Source organism: Ailuropoda melanoleuca, chromosome 19 (assembly GCF_002007445.2).
Source record: "Ailuropoda melanoleuca isolate Jingjing chromosome 19, ASM200744v2, whole genome shotgun sequence".
NCBI lineage: Eukaryota > Metazoa > Chordata > Mammalia > Carnivora > Ursidae > Ailuropoda > Ailuropoda melanoleuca.
In genome coordinates, this window is record NC_048236.1 from 11,498,879 (window position 1) to 11,523,274 (window position 24,396).

General features: G+C 41.6%; 1 protein-coding gene across 1 annotated transcript in view; it reads left to right on the top strand.

Moving 5' to 3' along the window:
• Positions 1-24,396, top strand: part of LRRC1 (leucine rich repeat containing 1) — a 128,119-nt gene that overhangs the window by 44,624 nt on the left and 59,099 nt on the right. The window contains exon 2 of the mRNA XM_034648297.1: positions 4,679-4,796. Within this exon, the coding sequence (XP_034504188.1) occupies positions 4,679-4,796 (118 nt within the window). The remainder of the gene's footprint in view (positions 1-4,678; positions 4,797-24,396) is intronic.

The window sequence follows — 24,396 nt, forward strand, 5'->3', positions numbered from 1 at the left end:
GCCCTGCTTTGTTGAGGGTTTTTATCACGAATGGATATGGTACTTTGTCAAATGCTTTTTCTGTATCTATTGAGAGGATCACATGGTTCTTATCCTTTCTTTTATTAATAGTGTGTCACATTGATTGATTTGCAGATGTTGAACCCCACTCCCCGCCCCCGTAGCCTAGGAGTACTCCTATATCCCTTTCTAAGAAGAAGGAGGTCACTAACACTACCAAAAGAGAGGGAAAAAGAATCTTGTCAGAAATGGGGAATGGGAAAAGGAAACGAGCTGTACGGCCAAATTAAAGACTGCATCTACTAAAAACAAGGGTGGCTATAAGAAGGTTGTGGTGTGGCATAACGAGCCAAGGCAATTTGGGTGCCTTTGCATGTAATTGTACACAGTGTCCTCTAAAGTGGGCCAGTGTGCTGTCATCAGACGTGGTATAGTTGAAGAATGGTGTCTGTGTGTTTTGTCACATGATCGCTCCGTGCTGCGGCACCCTGCCAAGACAGCTACATGAATTGTTCTTCCTGTACCCTGGCTAATGTCAAAGAGGAGGCAGAAGGGCTTATAGCTTTTGGTGTTTTCTCCCCCTGATTATCTGAGGAAGTTGAAAACTTGAGGATTTCATGAAGTCTTATAGGCATTGTGTCCGTCTTATAAGAAAGTAGTTATTTTAAAGCATTTGGATGATAAAGTAAGATCCCATCAGGGCAATGAGGGAAGGATTTAGGAATTACTGTCTTCATTTTGGGAACCTGTCAGATAGGGTTGTTTTAAGTCTGGTGTGTGCTTCCCAAGTTGAAGCAGGTAGTGTTCCTGACAGTCTCTTTGAGGATGCTTTTATCATGCAGAACAAAACTTAAATTTGCCTGCTGCTACGATTTCTACTGGATGTGGGGATTTGTATGCTGTTGTTTCCACAGTCATGAAACTAACTTATTATTCACTGCAGATCTAAGTACCTTAGTGACTTGATTTCTTGTATTATTTCTGAATGGTCCCTGAATGTATGGAATTGGTGATGGTTTTGTGCTGTTGCTATTATATCTTTCCTGGAAAATAAAGTGAGCTTTTCATGCTTGAGTAAACACATTGATGCATTATGAAACTGTCAGCCTCTTTGAACAATTGGCATAAGCTCAATTATTCAAATATGTGACTCTTTTGAATGGCTTTTGTGTCAGCTAATGCTTTCCTACAACCAGCATCAAGAAATTTCAATACCTTTCCTTAAGAAATTAAATCTCAGCTGTGTGATTAAAGAAATCCAGAGGATTAGTTCTTTCATTGAGCACTTTCATTATCATATACAGCTAATTGGTAGCATTCATTTGCTGAGGTTCATCATTTTATTTAAAAATATGTTTCTTTTTTGTTAAAAAATAATTTAAAGTTGTTTATGCATTTTCTTTATCACCTGAAATCACTTTTTCTTGTGTTTCCTTCCTGTCAACATGCACACATGCTTTTTTACATAGTGTACCTGCATTTTTGTCTTTTTAATATTATATTTGCATTGTAAGTTTTTTTCAAGTTATATGGTCTTTATAGTAATCATTTTTGTCGCTTATTCAATATTGAATTAATAACGTGCTAATCATTTCCCTTACTTGATATGTATGTTTTCCAGTTTTTCATTTTTGTTGTTAATAATGCAAAGACATCTTGTGCATTACAGCTTTTCTTATTTTCAATTATATTACAAGGACACATGCTCAAAAGTGTCATTACTAGTGTCAGTGAACTTGAAAACTTATGTTCTATGTATTGCCCTACTGCTTCCCAAATGATAGTGCCGCCTTTTTGATTATAGAAATATACAGTCTCTTTTACCAAAAAGCAAAAACAAAAGACTAACATCTATTACATGTGAGCGTCTTTCAGAATTATCATTTGGAGCAGCCTGGAATTTTAGTAGAGACTTTTTCCTTTGTAAATTCTATTTTTAGTGAAGTAATATATGCGAATAGTTGTTTTTTTTTGTTTTTTTTTTTAAATCCAATAAGCCTCATAGTGTGACAGTGAAGAAGAGTAGCCTCTCGCCTTCCCTGTCCGACTCCACTTTCTGGCTCTTGAGAACCCCCAGCTCTTGGCTGTTTCTACTGCTGTATGCCCCCACCTTGCTAAGCTTGCTTTTAGTTTGATTTTTTTTTTTTTCACTTTGTAGTTATCTTTTGATTTCTTTCTATGGAAGATGAGACTTTAACACTTATGGTTTCTTTGCCATCCTCTCAATATTGACGTAACACAAATTTTGTTTTTATCAATATGTAGGTATTAAAACGTTACGACTAAGTATTTTTCATAACCAAAGTCTCAAATTTATATCATGAATATGTCTTCTCATATTTTATATTTTCCCTCAAATTAATAAATCCTTTTTTTGTTTACTTTGTTTCTAATTTATCAATAAACAAATCTTCTTGATACTTTCAAACACTTCAGATAATCCCACAGATGGGTGTTTTGCCCCTAAAAATCTTTCCTCTGGGAGCCTCCTTGTTGTTTGCAGTGTGGACTGGTCCTTCCCAGGGCCTGCTGCTCAGCCGACATCTTGGAAGTCCCTTCACTCTTCTATCCTGGGAATTTCTTTTGTCTGTCTCTGTTTTGTTGATTCTCTGACTGAGGGATCTCAGGTCCTCCTCCTTTGAGATTTATGCTCACTTTTAATGGATTCCTGAGGTGCAAGGAAGATACATTTTTTTGAGACCATGCATGTCTAAAAATGTCCTTATTTTGTCATCATACTTGATTGATGGTTTGGTTGGGTATGTAATTTTAGGTTGGGAATAATGTTTTCTTGGAATTTTGAAGGCATTCCTCCAAGGCCGCCTTACTTTCAAAGCTGCTGTGGAGTCCAGCACCTTTCTGATTCCCAGTTCTTCACTATGACCCCCCACCCCCACCCCCTGGTCTCTGGAAGCTTTTTTTTTTTCCCCCTTGGTATTCTTACATGTCTGTCATTCATTCTATTGGCCATGTGGTGGACTTTTCGAAACCAGAAAATGCATGTTCTAAAGTCCCCTGTGTTCCCTTTTTGGAATACCTGTTAGTCAGATGTTGTACCTTTTGGACCAGTCTTTGAATTTTCCTTTTTCTCTCCCATATCTCTGACTTGTCTTGTTCTTTTTATTCTACTTTCCGAGGGATTATATTAATTTTATTTTTCACCTTTTTTATTGGATTCTTTTATTAATGCTACAATTTTTTTTTAATTTCTAAAAGCTTATTTCTTCTTTGAAGCTACCTTTTTATGGTATCATGTTACTTCATTTGCTCTTATTTCTCTGAGGGTGTTACTTACATTTTTTGGTTGATGAAGTTTTTTTCTGCTCCCCACATCCTAGTTGTTTCATATTTGAAGTGCTGGCACACAGGTATTCTCTTGCATGTTGGGGCCTTTCCTCAAGTGTCCAGAGAACCTTGGCTTTGCTTAAATGAAAGATCCAGACACTTGAAGGCGGGTTGGTGGGTGGGGGGGATAGTTGGAAGCTCTGTGTGCATGGGTGAGGCTTGTAATCCGGGCCTTTTGTCTACTATAATTCGCATCTGTAGGGTCTGTCCTCATGCCTGGGAACTTGGCTGTGGGAAGAGGGTGGGATCTTACTGATTGGGCTTTGACTCAGTTCCCCTGTTTTTAGTGGGGTGCCTCATCCCTGTCCTCAGCTGTCCTTAGAGTCAACTCTTCTAGATAAGAAATTTCCAGTCTCCTGCCTGGCTCTACTCCTGCAGGGTAGAGAAGAAGATATGGGGACCTAACTGTTCTTTATATAAATTTTCAACCAGTTCTCCTTCCTTCTGAGGTCACCTGGACCTAATTTCCTATTGACTCCTTAGTCCACAGGCTTGAATTTCAGCTTTGTTTGGATTCTTTTGTTCCCATTTGTTCATCTGTTTTCTGGCTTTGAGAATTTTGTGGCATGTCTGGTGTAGTTCTTGTCCCCTCTCATTTTTAATTGTCTTCATGCATTTATTTCATATTTTTATATTTATATCCATTTTTGTATAAATTCTTTTAGTGTCATTATAGTACAGTTTTAAAAGGTGTGGGGAAAAAGGCATGTGCTCAGTGTGCCATGGCTAATGGAAATATCCAGTGCAGGCTCTGCTTTAGATTGGCCAAAAACAATTTTTTTCCCTTTACACATTTGTGGGATATTTATGTATTTTCTGATGCACAATAATTCCTTTTTTTATTATATTAGTCACCATACAGTACTTCATTAGTTTTTGATGTAGTGTTCCGTGATTCATTATTTGTGTATAACACCCAGTTGATGCATAGTAATTCCTATTAAAATGTCTTTTAAAAATATTTTCTAATGTTTACGTATGTTTATTTAACACTGCAGATTTAACATCAGTTTCTATAACTAGAAAATGTGACCCCCCACTGGATAGTTTAAAGGAGTAATTATCATTCTCATTGAGCCACTATTCATTTTTAAAAACTTTTGAGATAATTGTCGATTGATATGAAGTTGCAAAAATAGTACAGAGATGTCCTTTGTGCCCAGTTTATCCCAGTGGTAGTGTCTTTACATGACTGTTACAATATCAAAATCAGGAAATTGATATTCGTACAGTCCTCACTAGTTTTTAAAAGACATCCTTTTACATTTCATATTGGGCAGAAAGTTTACATTGCAAATATATGAGACCCATGTGAAACTGTTTTGTCTTTCAGCAATTTTTCCAGCTAGTCAAATTACGAAAGCTTGGACTTAGTGATAATGAAATTCAGCGGCTCCCTCCAGAAATAGCAAACTTCATGCAGCTGGTGGAACTTGATGTGTCTCGAAATGGTAAGAAAAAGATTCCACTTGAATTGTCCATTTGTCTCTTCTGGTCCTGGGGGCGATTTTGAGTAAATATAGCTGGATAAATGCTGTTAGAGGTGCTTTTTCTGATGGATATGAGAAAGCTACGTATAAATTTGGGGATGAAGTTAATGCCATTATTGAATGGTTTAGTCAGCTTGTAGGTATTTACCAGAAATATTTCATAACACAGTTTTTAGGTGATGATTTTCTCAAAGTAGGTTCAGTCTGATTCAGAGAGTTGGAGAAGGGACTGGGAAATTGTATAACCCAGCCCCCTCGTTTTACTGACTGTGTCATTGAGAGCTATTGGTGTGGTCATTTGTCCAGTACTCAGAGCTGCTGAGGTGAGGGCAGCCATCCCCGGGGGAGTTTGATTCTCCGGGCTGTGGCTTACTTGCCTGGTACGCTCGCTCCTGTGAGACCCGGTCTCCCTGTAGCGAACAGAGCAGCTTGTTGTCCGGGCATCTCTGTCAGGTTAATTATTTCTAAGTAGGCCACTGGTGGTTCTGCCCACTTGAGTTTGTGTGGCGTGTTTGTGAGTTTATTTTGATTTCCAGATTTCACGAGAATGATGAAGTGCTTCCTTTTTTTTTATTTGAACATTCTAACCGGATATTTATAGCCCATTTAACCTTTCACTTCTGAATGAGTAGCCTGGTTTAACCTCTTGTACTGTAGCATTCCTGGAGCGGGCCGGTCGCCCTGCCTGTGACAGCGTACACGGTTAATTACTGCAAGTTAAAATGGCAGCTCCCAGTGGTCCAGTCTTTAGTGATGGAGTTCTGTTCTCGCAAAGACTCTGGTGTAACTTCCTCGGGAAAGGCCCCGCTGTAGTCGGAATTATTTATAAAAATGACGATCCTTGGGGCGCCTGGGGAGCACAGTCGTTAAGCGTCTGCCTTCAGCTCAGGGCGTGATCCCGGCATTCCCGGATCGAGCCCCACATCAGGCTCCTCGGCTGGGATCCTGCTTCTTCCTCTCCCTCTCCCCTGCTGTGTTCCCTCTCTCGCTGGCTGTCTCTCTGTCACATAAATAAAATAAAATCTTTAAAAAAAAAATGATCCTTTTCCTTCTCGCTTATACTACATACCTGTTTTGTGTTTTGTTTTTGCTTTGCTACAAAAATCTACAAGTTTCTTCTCAGTGAACCTCAGGTCTGGATCTTTCTCATGTCTTCCACAGAAACTGCAAGGCTCAGATACGGAATTTTTTGGCGGGTCACTGTTATAAGGCAGCAGTGATAATCAGTACTTGATTGAAAATGTCGTGAAAGAAAAATGATTTTACCCCCTACTTTTAACAGCTGTGAAATTTCTGTCATCTACCAGATTCCATGAATTGGAAACGGTCATTAGACCAGGACATATGCTCTTGACATAGGGTCTACTTTTATTTTTCTTGAGAAGTTTTTCTTAGTTTGAAGGTCATGGAAAAAGTGAAAAAAAAAAACCTATTTTTTTAAAATAATAGATAAATTCATTTATTTAGTGCGTGTTGGAGTGGCTAATTTGGTTACAGAGGACCCAAATCTGCTTAGGTAGAGGGTATTTGATTATAAGGATGCGGGTGGAGCTCACATTCCAAAAGCATTGGCCTGGAGCCGCATCTGACACCACCTGGGGAGTTTCATGGCCTCTCTCTGTCTTACAGCCTGTCTGCTTCTGCTGGTCTGTGCTCTGTTCTTCCTTCCTGGCTGATCTGCTCTCTTGGAACTGGCCTCTCCAGGCCCAAGTGGTTGTGGTCTATTTCCATGCACTTTTGGCTTGTGCCCCTGCTGTGGCATCTATTTGCCAGTGACAGATTTCTAAGTGAGGAATGGTTGAGCCAGCTCATCTTTTTAAGCCAAATATAAACCGGAAACTCCAGGTCCCTGGACACCCTAAGAATCAGCTGCCCCACGACAGGGGTGGCAAGCAGGGCAAAGCTTGGCCCTTCCCCTCAGCACAGATGCGGCTTCCCTTATACCTGGAGTGTGGCATGGGACAGGCACCTGAGGCTAGAATCGCCACTAAGGCTCTCCTATATCACATTTATCTAAAGTGTATATCATTGAAACTGCTCTCCTGTGTCTCAGCAATTATTTCCGTTATAAAGAGTAGCTGGCTGTTAATTCTGCAAGGAAGCAGTGACTTAGGAAAATGGTCACTGAAATCACACGATCTGAAGAAATAGAGGAGCAATTTCGAAATTGGCATTAGAAAGTAAAATAAGCAGGGGTCCAGAAATCCTCGGGAAGGGGGAGAAGTGCTGGCTTTGATTATTGGGACAGGGGACACATAGAGCGTGCAGATGCCCAGTCTGACGTGACCGGGTGCTCTGTGGAAAGTCGGCATTGGCAGCTGACTGGTTTACCACTTCTCACGTCAGCTGTTGCTTTCCAAACATTCTTAGCTAGAAAGAAGGGCTACATGCTTCCTCCCGTGTGTCCCTTTATACCTTCCAGCATGTTGATGAAAGAAATTAAGCTTTTACCAAAGTCAGTGTCAGGACACAAAATGTTTCCTTTCCTCTTGCAGGTGTTGGGAGTTTTGTGAAGGATCCTGCAGATCCTGTCACCTTCTTATGAGGCTCATATAGAAATGCTGAGGGAAGTCAACTGCCCCCTTCCGCTATTAGTATAGAACCTTGCTCTGGCTCAGTAACATGGATATGTGTTTGTGTATGTGTGTGTGGTGTGTGTTGTGTGTGTGTGTGGTGGTATGTGGTGTATTGTGTATATTGTGTGTGTGTGGTGTGTAGTATGTGTGGTATGTGTGTTGTGTGTGTGTTGTTTGTGATGTGTGTGGTATGTATGTGGCGTGTTGTGTGTGTGGTGTATGTGTGTGATGTGTGTGTGTGATGTGTGTGTTGTGTGGCATGTATGTGGTATATTGTGTGTGTTGTGAGTGTTGTGTATGTGGTATGTATGTGGTATGTTGTGTGTATTGTGTGTGTTGTGTGTGTGGTGTGTTGTGCGTGGACAGAGCAGAACAGGGTCACCATTTAGTTTAACCAAGAGGAACATGGGTCTTGAGCTATTTCCAGGTCAGGCAAATCTCACTGTTGCCTCTCATTTTTTCTTTTCTTGCAGATAAAATCACATTAATGTGAATTTCCTAGGCAACTGAGTAGGTAAATGAAAGTTGCAATATCTCTAGCCTGAGAGGCAGTGTGAAAACCCCTAGTTTGTATGGATACAGCCATTTGTGAGGGTTTGGGCTTAGTCTGGAGGCCTCTTGGAGCCTCAGTTTTCTGTTGCTCCTGGTAAGACTGCTCCTCCACGATCAGAGAGGTGGGTTTTTTGAGTCCCTGCCCAGCCCCTGAGTTGTAGCAGATCTACAGCCTGGGCTGTCTCTGACATGGTGGGACCTCTATTGGTTTCTTCAATTCCTGATTTTCCAGAGAGCATTGCTTGACCACAGAGGAGGAAGGCAAGGTGTTAATACCAGACCATTCAAGTTATAGGATTAATGCTTGTCAAACCTGAACAGGCAATGAATTCCCATAGGATTTTGTTAAAAATACAGCTTCTGATGCGGTAGGTCTGGAGAGGGGCTTGAGGTTTTGCTTTGCAGCCCCCAGAGGCTGCCAGCCCTGTTGATCCCACCGAACATGCCAAGTAGCAAGATCTGAGCCATCACTACTAATGTTCCTTCGGCAGCTTCATGTGGTTATGAGCATGACTTTGCTTAGCTCCCAGCAGCCCTGCACCTTCTCACGTGGAAGGTAGGATATCTTCAGGATATTACTGGTTAAAGGATAAGATGCTGTTACTGACCTAAGCTCGAGTTGGCTTTCATTCCAGGAGCAAAATTAGACCTGTCCTGGTGTTCTCTAGCTCAAGTGAGGGAGAAAAGACAAGTTTTATGTTTGTCTCCAGAAAAATCTGTAAATGAGGAGGAGAGAAGTTTTTACAGGCTCATGTCATATGCCAGGAAGAACTGCCAAGACCTCCAAACCCTGACTTTTGTGGCTTTGTTTTCTGATATTTCAGGCACAAAGTCAAAGGGATTGTGTGTTGTATTAGAAAAGAGAACAGTGTGCTTAGGAAGAAAGAGAGTGGTGCTTGGAGGTTATATATGGGCTGTGGAGACTTGTTCTAGGGTAAAAGGAGAGAGGCTTGGGATGAGCACGGTTTTGCCCCCAAAATGGCTGGACGTGCTTGGCAGGCAGGACTCTGGGTGGGAGCCCTGGCTTTGCTGCTCAGCACCGGGCCAACTATGGGCAGGCTTCTCCTGACTGTTGGGCCATATCCTGGGAAGGAGTGGGGCAAGGCACCGCTTCATACAAACCCAGCGAGTGGCGAGGAAAGTGACAGATCGCTCATGTTCTGACAGCGGATTATTTTTTTCATCAGGCAAATAGCTAAAATAAACTTGGGATAAAAGAAGCGAGGTGTTTCCCGTGAACACAGATTAAAAGCTGACTGGAGTGTATAAAATTGGTATCTGAATATGGTGTTAAAATGCCTACAGAAAGCATACAGCCCTGAATTAAGGTCTGAAGCAGTTTTCTGTGGTAAAATGCATATACTCTAATGCCTGGACTCTACATCTGTTTTGTCTGCTCACTGACTTTTAGCTGTTGAGGGAAACGACCTCTGGATATGTAAGAAAAGGTATTACCCTATAGTGCTATCTTGCTATCCAAGAATCTCAGGCAGACTTTGTTAATGCTTCATGCATCCTGCCTGAAGGGTTAGTAATTTGAATTTTATAGCCGATGCTGTAATTTGACTTCCATCACAGTACTGTATCATTATCCATTTAGTTCAGTTTTTCCCAAAGTGCAAGGCATACCCCACTTGTACTGCTAGAGATGATTTTAAGTGGAGCCACAAAACAGCAGCTTTTAATATTGAGTCACGGTGAGAAAGTTACCATTTAAAAAAGAAATATATTCCTTTTGGTTTGCCTTCTGTGGAACTTAATTACACTATTATATTTATTGTTACATTTATCTTCTATATTTGGGGGCAGTAGTTTTTATTCATGTTGGTGACTTAAAGCAATTTGCTTCTTTAAAAATAAATCTCACTCAGATTTGATGAGGGGATTGAAAAGAATGAGGTAAATACTAAAGAACACAGGTGCTGTACCAGTGTGCCCAACATTGTGAAGGACAGGGATGGCTGGTGCTGACGAACCCCACTGCTTAGTATGAGCATCCCATGCCAGAGAGCCTATGAATTTATTTCACTTACGGGGCAAATAATACCGCATACAGAAAAACACAGTCAGAAACTCCACACCCTGGCTAAGTACTTCGCAGACTTGAAGAAACTAAAAGATAGTTTTAGTACAGACCGTCACAAGCACCAACACGACACTTCAGAGTGAGCGGACGGACTGTCTACCAGCAGGGTCATCATCCCACAAGGTCTAGAGGCTACACACTGATTAAATGCATGGGTTAGCTGTCCTCTGTCCAGCCACAAGACGCTGATCACTGTCTGTGGTGTGTGGCTGTGGGTTTGTTTAATGACATCCAAAGCCAGTTTTGAAGCCTACTGAAATGACCTTGTATAACATCAAGTCTTGATGCTTCTGAGTATGCCCTAAAAAAAGCTCTTTTTGGCAAAAGCAGTAAATCCAGTGTGCCTAAAAGTCTTCCTACTTAATTATGAACAGTTAGTTTTGTTTGTTTGTTTGTTTTTGTAATAACTACATACACCCACACCACAAGTGTGGCAGAAGCCAGCTTTTACCCATGCAGACTTCAGACTTACCACAGTCAAGCCATTGTTCTTGCGTTTCTCACTGCCTAATTCTGGCCTGAGTTTAGCACTCTGTTTAGCATCCTGCTCCAGTGGCTGGACTTAATAGTACAGTAGGTGAGTTTTCATGTCACCGGCACTGTGGAAGTATTGCAGGAGACATTCCACAAAGGGGAGCCCCATGGGCCACTCTGCCTCATGTCTGGATTGCTGTAGGACACTTTCCAACCCAGAGCCTGCTGTCTCACTTTTGCAAGAGCTGCCACTTTCCTATCATGAGCCCTTTCTCTCATAGCTTGTACCTTTGCTTTGGTTAAGAAGGGTTAATATAGAAAAAAACAGAATTGCCTTTTCCTCATGTTTTAATTTCAGATAATAATAATAGCAGAGGTGGAAAGAAATTAGGCTTGTGTGCTATTTCTGATCACCTTAACATGCTGCGAAGAGGGTGGGTTGTTTTTTTTTTTTTCTTTTTCAGGGAGCATTGTTGAAATGTGAAGATGTATGGAAACCATTTCAAACACTGAAAAAGTTGAAATAAACTTTACAAATATGTCCCTCTCCTCTCTTTTGGATGGGAAAGAAACATCAATGATATTTTAGCAAATAAAACTGAAAATCCATCACAATGTAATGTTACAAGTTGTTAAATCAGGAGATTCTTAGAATATTGTCTTTGCTCAAAATGTTTTTGGAACTCTTTCAGAATTTGTAGTGTATGATTTTGTATAGCCTCAGACTAGTGGTTTTACTTTTTAGCGTGGATTGGTTTTTAAAAACAGCCAAACATTTTTTAATGCTAACTTAGGCATTTAATGCCAATTTAGGCAATAAAGCAGGACACTGACAATCTTAGGTTACTCCAGATCTGCTTCAGATAGCAATTTCAAAAGGGTTCCATAAAACTTTCGATCAATGGAACCAGCTCTGAAAACCATGTATTGATTACCAAAGGGCAGGCACACCTTTAAATGTGTTTTCCAGTATATCTGTTTTTAGACTACAAAAACTGGGCTTAGAAGTTCATGACCACATATCTTCTAAGAATCCAGTATAGCTGCAGACAAATTTTTTAACCTTTCTCTTTCAGTACTAGCTGCCTTAAAAAAAAACAAAAAACAAAACAACCTAAGCTCGCTTTATACATTGTATATAAACCATGCTGCACAATGATTCCACTAGTGAAATAAAGGCTGAATATTATGTATTTTCAGATAATCTACAGAAATTAAACCTTTGATACCCTTTGATGGCCATAATTGACACTTTTTGTACTTTCTTCTTAGCCTTTCTCCCAAATGTCTGAATCCTTTTTCCTGTCATCTAGAAGGGTCTCCCTAGGTTGCCTGTCTTGTACTTGCTTTGTCAGAATGTATAGAAGAGTACACTATGGCTGTTTATTATGGTAATATGGCTTAATTCCCTGTCACCAGAAAAGTTATGACTTTTGTGAATAATTGTAGGTTTATATAACTTTCTCTCTTGCTTTTTTTTTTTTAATTATCAGGTTTGTAATAGAGATGGTAACCTTTGAATATACTTTTAGGTCAACAAACTCTTTGATTAGTTTGAGGATCTCTAAATTCTTTGACTCCCTCTTCATTCATTCACTTGGTCTCTAAATGCTGTGCTCCGTGTTAGATGCCAAATTTTCCAAAACAATGGTGGATTTACATAGAGCTAAGTTAGGCAAAGTTAGAGAAGCAAAGATAATTGGTTTTTTTTTTTTAAATGGTTTCTCCTGAAATAAAACAAAACTCCAACACGTGGGATGACAGTTTCTGTTCATTTTTTAATCAGGCAGTTTATGTAGGCATCACTTTGACAGTTTCCAGCTCTGAAAGTGATTGCAAGTGAGCAGCCATATTGCTTCATTTTGATTTTGAGGTCACCTACTTTGTCATGTGAATCTGCCTTGAGCCAAGTGATGCGGAGCTTCTAGGCAGCTTAAGGCTGGATGGCATCTCTTTGTCAGTTTGGTGACAGAGACATGCTTCCATGAATACAAATGGTGCTCTGAGTTTTTAAGCTAGAAAAGACACAAATGAGAAAGGGACGAGGGATCCAAGAAGGAGAAAGTGATTGAGGGGCAGTACTGAGAACTGCAGCTTGAGGATTATATGTAGAAATGATTTGGTTTTTAAATTAGCTTTGTGAGTGTTGAGTAAATCTGTAACCTAATAGATCCGCTCAAAGTTAATAATGAATTATGATTCTGAATTATTTTTCAGTTTGAAAAAGCCTTGGACCCTAGCCTCTTATTTTTTATGCTTACAGTTATCAACTATAGCCTATACTAATAATTTTTTTTACTTCAAGTAAAATTTATTGAGCACCTACTATATTTGTGTAAGGCTTTTTGTCTTATCTTCCCATCCCTTAAGGAGGTAAATCTATACGCCCAACAGACTTATGTGAGGAACTGCCATTACTCTGTTACATAATATAGTGCTGGGGCTGGCAGAGCCATGTCAGTAACTAACTGATTTGAAAGAAGGTTGAAGGAAGAATGGGGCTCTTTTGGTTTGAAGCGGAAATCATGCAGTCTTTAAATATTTTCATATTTTAGTTGTAAATTGAAAGGGAGTTAATAATGAATGGATTCCTCAGCCTAGTGTCATTGTTATTGTTGGAGATTTTTTTTTAAATGTTTCTTACAGATTTAGAGTCAACAATATCATTAAAAATGTAAATATCTCAGTGTTTGTCTTCTAGATATTCACTGAAAATTTAAGATTTATCAAAAATCAAAACACCCAGTGTGTAAGAATAAGAACTGAAACTATATGAGTTGTCATGGGATTCTTTCTCTTTTTATTGTATAGCTGACTATTACTGTGTTGTGAAGGATTTGTTCTGTCAGGTGAAATGCTAAGCTCTATGCAGGTGTCAAGATAGACTAACTATTGATTTAAAGAAAGAAAAAAAAAGCCAAAATCTCTAGTGCTCAACACAATGAGGAACTTTATTACTGCTCAACTTACAGTCTGGGGTGGGGGGGCGGGGTGGTTAAAAAAGGGGAGTGGGCAGAGACTAGGGAGGTAGGTAGTGAGAGGCTCTATACAGTCAGGGATCCAGGCTGCTTCTTGTAATGCTACATCTCCACTCAACTAGTAGCCTCCAGGGTCCTCGTGGGAGGGGGAGAAATTGGGGATTGGGGGATTGTGCATGGGCAATTTTATTTTAAAGATTTATGTATTTATTTGAGAGAGAGAGCGTGAGTGCAGGGTGGGAGGGGCAGAGGGAGAGAGAGAAAATCCCCAGCAGATTCCTTGCTGAGTGTGGAGCCTGACACCAGGCTTGATCTCATGACCCTGAAATCATGACCTGAGCTGAAAACAAGAGGCAGACGCTTAACCAACCGAGCCACCCAGGTGCCCCTGCATGGGTAGTTTTTATGGGTCATGTCGAGAAGTGCTCACTGATCACATGCTGCCTTAGTAAACACACACACACACACACACACACACACACAATTCTGTTGCAGTGTCCCAACCTCCCAGTGAGTTATCTATTTATGGGAAATTTAGATACATGCCCATAGAGGATGAAGTAGCCTGCCTTCCCACATCTGCACAAAAGTTTTTAAATGCAGGGCATAGATGAACATGATTGATAGCCACTGATCCTAATAATTAGCATAAAATCTATGCAAGCATGCAAGTATGTTTTTTAATTTGAATTTTTAGAAACTAAAATATATTTTGAAAATTAGAATTTTGTATTGGAGGAATGTTTGAAGCATTTGCTCTAGGCAAAATTGAAGGTTTTCAGGCAAGGAATCACCATCTCCAACAAGTTACTTAACCTCTCTATGCCTCAGTTTCTTCATCTGTAAAATGAAGATTATAATAGCACCGACTTCATAGGGGTGCTGTTACCCTTAAAAGAGTCTGTGTATGTAAAGTGCTTGGAACAGTACCTTTTGCATAACGAGCATGCAGTGTTAGCTGCTGTAATTAATCCCATCATCGTCTTCCTGTTGGGCGGTGGAGACCTGAACTAGCATTATGAGATTAAGAATGCAAGGCCGGGGTGAGGACACTGCAAATTTGAAGGCTGGAGTGGTACAGTGAGGGACGTTCCCGCCCGAGGTGCCTTCTAGATGCTGGCTACCACGGCCAGGCATTGCACGGCCTCTTCACACCTGTGTCTTGTCTCTCACACACACGCTACCCTGTGGGATGGGTAGAAGCACCTCGGGGTGAATGATGAGCAAACTGAGGCTTGAAGAAGTTGTGATGTGCCCCAAATCAGACTCTTTCTTGTGGTGGGGCTGAGGTAAGAAGTCCAGAGGAGCGACCCTGATACTTATTTTGGGGGCATATTGAAGATGATCGAGGTAGGGCTGTTAGTTTCAGTCAATGTTAGAGAAAGGATGTAGACAATATTAGGACTAGGTACTCCCCAGATTCAGAGATAAAAATGGAAAAATCATTCGAAGACATTTAAAGTCCTAGAAATCTACATAGTAAATGAATTCGGTTGCCTGTAGAAGTGGCCCACCTTAAGAGGTGCTTTGTAAATCTTCTTTGGCCAGAAATGGAATATCATCAAATGAAAGATGTGGGGCTTTTTCTTAATAAGCTGCGATGTCACACTTCTAAGGTAATTGTGCTGTTTTGGCAGAAGCTCACAATCACGTAAGATTGGTGTCTTGCTAGAAATGTAGAACAAGGAAAGCCAAAACCTAGGACTGGATAGGATTTTTACCTTTGAAAGAGATTAGACAACACGAATGCCCCTTGGCGGCAGGTGTAGCCCTCCATTATTAAGAATTAATAATAGTGAAACACAAAGACACATTATTGGAAAACCAAGAGAACTGTGTGACTCTCTATTATCAGAATATATACTGGGTGCTAGTTCTGTACCAGCTGAGCACTTCCTGTGTATCAGCTCATATAATACCTCGTTTAATCCTCCGATCAGCTCCAAGAAATATGCTTGTATCCTCGTTTACAGATGAGAAAATGGAGTGTCGTTAATAAGCCATGGGAATGTAATTTCTAGCACAGTTACTACAGGTAGTGACCCTGTACTACATGTTTGAAAGTTGCTTAGAGTAGATCTTAAGAGTTCTCACAAGGAAAAAAAAAAACACAAAACTTGTGACTATGTTCTCAGCATGAGAGTTCTCATCACGAGAAAAAAGACTTGTGACAGATGTTAACTAGACTTATCATGGTGATCATTTCACAATATGTACAAATACTGAATCATCGTGCTGCAAACCAGAAACTTAAGTGAGGTTATACATCGGTTATACCTCAATCAAAACAAAATGAATCTTAGAGATTAAACACTTTTTCTTGGGCACATAGCTAATGAGTAATAGAGCTGGTATTTGATCCCAGGCTTGTTAGACTCTAAAATCACAGTTGTGTCTCCCCAGTATAAAAATGTTATATCCTGGGGCGCCTGGGTGGCACAGCGGTTAAGCGTCTGCCTTCGGCTCAGGGCGTGATCCCGGCGTTCTGGGATCGAGCCCCACATCAGCCTCCTCTGCTATGAGCCTGCTTCTTCCTCTCCCACTCCCCCTGCTTGTGTTTCCTTTCTCGCTGGCTGTCTCTATCTCTGTCAAATAAATAAATAAAATATTAAAAAAAAATGTATATCCTACTGCTGAGAAATAATCATCAGTAATGTTTTTTCATGTATTTTATCATCTTTTTCCTTTTTTTTTTTACCAGTTTCCTAAAATTGGGATTATGCAGCACATGTATCTTACTTTTATTCATTTATTCTCATTATTGTTAAATACTTAAGTGTTTTAAAAGGCAGAGTAACTAATAACTCCCACCTTCTTATCTTTCTGGAGGAAATATGAACAGATCTATAACTTTAACACAACAGGAAGCTGTAGGTTTCAAAGGTAGGATTGGTGTTAGGTAAATAACTGACAAGACAGGGGAATTTCTAGACAGATGTGGTAAGTTCAGAGCCAAACAGACAGAGTGAAGGAGGAGGTGAATAAGCAGTTTTGAAGTTTCTACCTGACTCGGGATTTTTGTGTTGAAAGAAATCAGGGAGGCACAGTTAGCCCCTACGGCCATGTAGTTACAGAAGTACGTACGGAAAGAATGTGGGCAGAAGCAGACCAGGCATACGTGCTCACCTGCGTTTAAGGTACTGTGAAGCAGTTAGTTCTGTATTTACCTACCATATACTTTGTTTGTGAAGGTGCTTGGTGAAAGTACCATTACACGTTAATACTTGATATCTTGAAGTATTTAACTTTGTCGTTCCATTTTTGTTTGATGGTGTTGCGAGGTATTAAAGAATAGGCCTTCTTCCATTCAGCTGGGCTGATGAGCGGTGGGTAAAGATGAACACAAGGATCTGAGCAAATTAGACAAAAGTGGGGGGACCGAGCACTGATGACTTGACACATGTCCAAAACAAAAGCAGCCCAGAGCCAGGAGGGATTCCTGAGTTAACACCAGAGGGGCCAAGGAAATTGAGCCCTCACAGGGGAGGCCTAAGCTAAGAAGGCGAGGCAGCAGACCTCTGGAGCGGACTCAGGAGGTCACTGGCATCTCTCCTTTCCTCAACTGACTGACCGTTTGCATAGCAGCCTCTCTGTTTAACTAAGACTGAGGAGCCACAGCTTGGCAAGGGGCTGGCCAGCCTGAAGTTAGCTGTAAGTTGAGTCAAGTGCAACGGGTGTGTGCTTTATCACAATTACAGGGAGCACCTTTGCATCAAGAAGTCAAGACTTGTTCTATGCCTCCTCACACACCTTTTAAATCATCACTCTATTCGGGGGCTTTGCACATTGGCAGTTAGGGGCAGGTGACTGTTGCTCTTCCTTTACGTCAAGGTCCCTGCCTTTGGCTTTTGTCATGGACTGCTCGGCCTTTGGGTTTGACCAGTTGGAGCATGGCAGAGAGATCTCCTCCCTGGAGCTCTTTGGCATTTTCTGAGCAGATGCTTTTGTCCTCTGGAGCCCTTTCCTGCTGCCAGTTGAATTTAATCTTATCTCCAAAATCCCTCCTTTCTGTGTTACCGACTCTTCTGACCTTCCTTAGGGATCCATCTGGGAAGAGATAAGCTCAAAGAAAAGTTCTAAGTAAAGGCATCAGATTTCATTATGAAAAGCACAACAAAGCACTTGTGAAGTCTTGACTAGAATGTGTGTCTCACTGAGATCAGGTAGGCTGGAGCAAGAACAGAGTTTTAGCCATTTCTTGAATTTTTGAACCAGTACCAGGCATGTAAGTTACGTGCTGGGAGCTAGAGACCACAGGTCGGTTTAGTGATGACTCTCAGGGGATTTAGGGGACAAGGGTGGAGGGACCAAGGCCATCTGTGATACCAGGACTATGTGGAGAATCTCCGAGGATGCCCGAAGGAGTCTAGGGAGGGAGGGTCTTGATCATTCCGATCATTCCTGGGGAAGGGGATATTGAGAAGGCTTCCCCCAGGGAAGGATGACTCCCAAGCTCTGAGAAACAAGTAGCAGGTAGAGATAAAGTACAGGAAGGATATTTCTGGGCAGACGGAATGGCACGAGTGTGTGTCTGAAGGTTTAAAATAGCCTGATGAATTTGGGAAATGCAAGGTATTACTGGAGTAATGGCAGTGAGATCATGAAGGTTGCGTATGCATGGCTAAAGAATGTTTTCTTGAAAGCTGTGGGGAGCTGTGAAACGGTTTCCAGGTGGGGAGTGGCTCACATCTCACCCTGGCTCTCGCAGGAACATGGAGTTGGTGGAGGGCAGCCTGGATGCAGAAGGCCATGTTGGGGGTGGAAAAACCGGAGAGGGGAATGGGAAAAAAGGAGATGCCAGCCCAGGCATGCGGGTGACAAGTGGGAAGATTGCTGGATGTGGAGGGGTGGGTGAGGGAGAGGATAAACTCTCCCTTCCCACTGCAGAAGAGATGGGAGACATTAAAGAAAGCTCAGGACTGGAGGGGAAAGATGAATGTATTTGTGGGCATGTGGAGGGTGAAAGGCTTTGGGATATGTCAATGGAGGTGGTCAGTAAGCAGCTGAGTGTAAGGGTCTGAGGCTTGGGGGAGAAATTTGAGCAGGAGATGAAGGTTTGGGGGTCATTCATGTGTAGGTGATGGTTGAAGCTACGGGCATGAACGAGGTCACTCGGAGGGTGGGAGGATATGGTGTTGGAAGGGGGAGATGAACATGCAGAATATTACTGTGTCAGGGAAGGCAGAGAAGGAGGGCCTCCTGTGAGACTCTAAGAAGGAACAACAAGAGGATTTGTCAGGCCTGTTGCCTGATGTAGAAAAAGCCCAGCAGGAGAACAGCAAACAGCGTCATCACATTAAGTATCATAGATGGGAGAGAGCTTGTGGGATAGAGCTAAAGCTTGCAGATTCATGGATGGAGTTGTCATGGCTGAAGCCATAGGCACAGGCTGTAGAAAGCCAGCACCTTTGCAAGCACCCTTGTTAAAGGACTGATGAGAAAAGGGAGAGCCACAGGAGCTTGACCAAAGGTGGAACCAAAGGCAAGGACGCACATCCAGAAAGACTGCAGCGTAAAATGGGCGGAACAGTCAATAAACATGGACTGAAAAGTTTCCACTGGTTTTGGCACCTGAGGGGGTCATCTGTGACAACAAAAGTGATGTCAAAAGTGGTTTACAGCACACATTGTTTTTTGTTTTATACTTTTCCCTGGATGCTGAGAGATGAGAGGAAGGCTTGAAAAACACCACCAATCACCATTTCCAGGAGGAAGCAGCAGCTGTCAGTGTTTCCTGCTGGATCTGCCAGTTCTAGGGGATGTGAGCAGTCATGATGGTGCTGTATGTCTTGGACAGCTAACTGTGATACAATTAATGGAGGAATTTCCTAACTCTCTGGTTGTAATGTGTACATGTTTGGGAATGAGCTATGCAGGCTTTGCAGCTGCCAGAGAAGCAGACCCAGAAGGCAAAAGGTGGGGGTAACCGGCCACCAGTGTTCTTCTTCTGGAGTCAGGCCATTAGCTAGGGCTAGGACCAGAGTGGACTCTGGACATTTTGAGCCGGGTTATTCCATATTCAGTATTGAAGACCACAGACAGACAGAGTTCTCTCTGTCCAAGACCCTTTAATAATTGCCTGTACCCTGGTGTTTCCAAGTTTACTTCTCGCGATTTAAAAAAAAAAAATTATAAAAGCAGTATACGGTCATCATAAAAACTCGATGGAGGCAGGTAAAGGAAATGTCAACAACTTGCCCTTTCGAAGTACTTCCTGACTTTCCCAGCCCTGGCTGAGGTTGCCAGTGTTGGGTGTCACACGATATTGGTCTTATTTATGATACCTCTCGCAGTCACTGGATTATGGATCGTAGTGGGCCAAGACTGTGCCTCTCTTATTCACCTTACTTTCTGACACATAGGTGGTTCCTTAAATAAATGGATAAAGGAATAAAGGAATGAATAAGTGAACAAATGAGTGAATCTCTTGGGCTTTAGCCCTTAAGAGCATTGCTTCCATTCCTTCCGTTGTAATTTCAGAGAGAAACTGGCTGAGAGGAAAGCACCTATTTTTGTCACCTTTTGATTTGTAGGAGGGCTTATTATATGGGTGGTACTGTGTGACAAGGGACAGGGTCTGTAGTCCCTTTATCCAGCCTGGAGGTGCACATTTCTTCAATTATGTGAATAAAGTTAATCTATTCAGAAACTGGTAGATGACTGTCAGGGGTGACAAGCTAACTCTTCCATGGAATTAGAAGGTGAGATATTTATAATGCATTTTAGGTTCTTAAAAAGGAGTACATCTGAACTTCCGCGTTAAGTTCAGACAGTTTGGAAATTTTACTGTGCATTCTGTGTCAGGCAGTGGGGTGCTATCAGCTATATAGCAGCAGGAGGAATAATTCTGTCTGAGAGATGAGAGGCCACAATACGCCCCCAGAGATGTTCAGACTACGTGGGCAAAACCACATTTATAGGTTTAAAAAAGGGAAGATCAGAATGCCGTGCTGATCATCAGACCGCAGAAGAAGGGGCTTTTCGGAATGGTGAGAACAAATATTCCTTCTGCCTAGAAATTTAGACTCCCGATTATGGTCTTCATTCACTTGGAGCAGTGTTTCTCCAGGTGGGCTCAAGATTGCCTCTGTTAGAATCCTTGTTAAAATGGCGTATTTCCACCTTACGTAAGGACTGCACAGTCAGAATTTCCAGGGCAGGATCCCTGGAGTTTGCATTTTAATCTACAGGAAAACTCATATAAATTTAAATTGGAGCTAGGAGACTAACAGGAGAACCTAAACAGTTCCTGGTGGGGTCAAGATCCCAAACAGCATGTAGGCTAAAGGGATGTCTTTACAATCTGACCTTTCTTAAAGCCTTCATTAAATCCATAGAATAATGGCTCAAGGCCAGGAAATGATTTTTGACCAGTCCAAAAATCAAGCGTCTATTATAAGAACTCGAATTACCNCAAAAAAAAAAAAAAAAAAAAAAAAAAAAAAAAAAAAAAAAAATAGTTCCCCATCTTTCTAACCCTTTTCATCCTAAACTTGGATGCAGGCCTGTGAGGCTTGCTTTAGGATGTGGGAATAGAACCACACTGGCCATAATAGATCATCTTCAGAGTGAGGTTCAGTTGAAATACAGAGTATATTTTATACCGGTCCCTAGGACTGAATTTTCTATAATTCATAGAAACAGCATTGATTCTGCAAGATTTTCTCAAAACACTGAGTTACGAGAAACAGTATAACTCGAAGAAAGAACTCCAGAACATTTAGCAAGTGTCAGTGCCAGAAGAATTTATATGCATGCCTTATATGATGACTACTTTAAGGGGATAATACCAATTTTAACATATAAGTTCTGATGTTTCTTTTTAAGAAGTTAAATGCATAGCATACCTTTTCTGTCAGTTGACAATTTGTAATTTTTAAGCCTCTAAGCTCTTTTTCTACAGCATTTCTTTGAATCATATAAACATTTTTTTTAAAGATTTTATTTATGTGACAGAGAGACAGCCAGTGAGAGAGGGAACACAAGCAGGGGAGTGGGAGAGGAAGAAGCAGGCTCCCAGCGGAGGAGCCCGATGTGGGACTCGATCCCGGAACGCCGGGATCACGCCCTGAGCCGAAGGCAGATGCTTAACGACTGAGCCACCCAGGCGCCCCATATAAACATGTTTTTGAGCTCTTTTTAGAATACCTGTTGCACTCTGTTTTCTAGTTTAACTTCTTTTTTTAAAGGGCTACTTTTTGGAAAGGTATACTTGTAGAACAGGTAGAGGGATTTCTTAAAAATTTATTCTACTTAAAAATGGGAAGGAGGCGGTTCCATTAGATTGAAACAGTCCCCCTTTCCATCCTCTCCCCATCTTCAACTGAACAACAAAACAGCTTTCCTTTGTTACGTTGCTGCTGTTTTATATCCCATTTGAGGCAACCTAACACAGCCTTCAGCACACACAGCCTTTACACGTTGGCTCTGCTTCAATCTAAGAGCAGAAATAGCTTTATTATGGAGGTAAATTATGGATGGGAGCCACGAGTGATTGTCAGATACACACTAAAATGACCAGGGCCTCGTCATTAGTGGTTCCTAACATGGCTGCATATTAGATTCAGCCCTTTTTAAAGTACTGCCCTAATCCCAGCCCAGGTCGATTTATTGGAATCTCAAGTGATGATTGGCCCCAGGTGGTTCTGATATGTGGTCAGAATTGAGAACCAATTAAGTTACATGCCTCCGTGTTTCTCAGAGGCAGCTTGAAGACCCTCTTTATCTGAATCTCCAGGAGGGTTGCATTAAAAAGGCAGATTCCTTCCCTGGACTCTAGATCTGGCGAAATAGTTGCTGGGGGGAGGGGGGGGCAAGCCTATCGTCAAGTAAGTGCTCCCAGTGGTTGCTCTGTACTCTGAAAATGCAAATCCCCAGCCTCCCGGGCACTCAGTGGTTTTAGTAGACCTAGGTTAGGGATGTGCATCGGAAAAAGACGGTGACAGTCGTTGAGAATCCGTGTTTTGGCTCATTTATTTGGGCCACATGCCTTCTCCCTGCCCTTCTGGAGAACGGCATTATTCACTCCTGGCCCTGCACCCTGTCATCTATTCTGTGTGTTACCCACAGTGATCTGAGGAGTCCAAATGACTCATTCTAGCCTCTCCTTGAGTCTGTCAATTCACAAACGCTGTGCCTGGTGTGGGGGTGTGAGAAGAGAACACCAAGTTTAGTAGGATGCTTATTTCGGTTGACAAGAATCACAGATTCTCATGCAAAGATTAAGTATACTTAAAAAGGTAACAGGAGACAGGAAATCAAGCCCATGGAATTCATGCAAAAGAGGGGTCTGACCACAGGCCCTGATTGCACTGCAGGGGAGGGAGTCTTATGGTCCAGGGAAGATGGAGGAGATGTGGGGCAGAGATGAAGACTTAATTTTTGGATCAAGAGCATTCATCCATTGACTTAGAATTTCCCTAGAGAATTTTGTTGCATAAATACCAGTCATTGTAATTTTGTTCCTATTAAATAGGAATAATTAAAATAAGCTGCAATTTTAAGTGAATGTTGAAGTAAGGGATGAATACAAATAATTGTTTTTCAGTTTTTCATATTTAGTTACTGTTACTGTGAGGTTTAAGTAGACATTATTCAGAATTTTGTTCTGGGAGGAGGACAAGTAAAAAGAGTGCCAAACTGTCCACATGTTTTGTGTTTTTTTTTTCCCCTTCCCATTATTCTATATGAAACCTAACATATACTATTCTGTAATTCTTTTTTAATTTTGGTTGATTTATTTTTATATTTGTGAATCGGGATCTTGTGTCCCAAGACATATTTGTGTTTGCTGAGCCAGAACTCTGCTGGGGAGGAAAAGCTGAGGCGTAAAGGTTATTTTGGTAATCATGGCTGGAATTAGGTGAAAGCCTTCTGGGCTGGGAAAGTTTTTTGGCAGCACAAGTTACCAAGACTCTAAAATAAAACTTTGACAAAGGTCCCTCTGTAGGACCTTCCGTGGGTCTCTCTGCATAGCGCAGAGAGACCCAAGTCCGCCTGTCTGCTCCATGTTTTGCCTTCCCAGACACGGGGAAGGCTGCTCAGGCAGGATTTATGCCTTTGTCTACAAGGCGGGCTGCCACCTGGGTGAGTCTGTGGTGGTTGGAGTAATGTGATAAATGGGATGATGCCTTTGGAAAAAATTTCCAGTTAGCATTTTTTCCCCCCTGCACACCCAAGGGAACAGCTGTGGCAGCAAATGCAGACTTGAATCATGCATTCATATTTAGTCTTCTTTGACAATCCCAGATATTTTTAAGCAGGATCGAGTCAGGCAACCAGCATTACAGCATTCAAACTGTCTTAATCAGCCAGACTGTTTGGCACACAAGGACCTTGTTTTACCCAAGTAGTAAATAATTCTCAATGAAGCAATATGATGTACCGCGTATGCCCAAAGTCACACCATTCAGTATTTTACTACAGCTTGTCAGCATCCCTTTCTACATGCTTGTTCTGTTCACCACTAGGTGTTTCTAACTTGCAGTGTTTGATTTCTGTGTTTGGCCAGGTCTTGATCGGTGGTTTTTATACATAACAAGGACCCTACATTCCATGCCAATATGACCCTCCCATTTTCCTTCTTGCCCTAATGCTGCATTGCCTGCTACATGTATGGTTGATTTTTTTTGCTGAGAATGTTTCATACCGCGACGACTTATTTCTTTCTTAAGACCATGGACCATGGGATTTTGTCATTTGCCTCTGCTAGGGATAAGCAGCTCTCATCCATTGAGTCGGCTCTCTATTTATGGGCCTTCCTTCTTCCAGGCTCCTCTCCTGTCCCTTCCTCATGGCCAGGGCTCTGAAGTCCACACTCTCCAGGCTTCCCCTCCCTCCCCGCGCTGCCCTCCTTGTTGCCTTCTGGGCAAAGATGGGAATGTGCTCCCACAGCT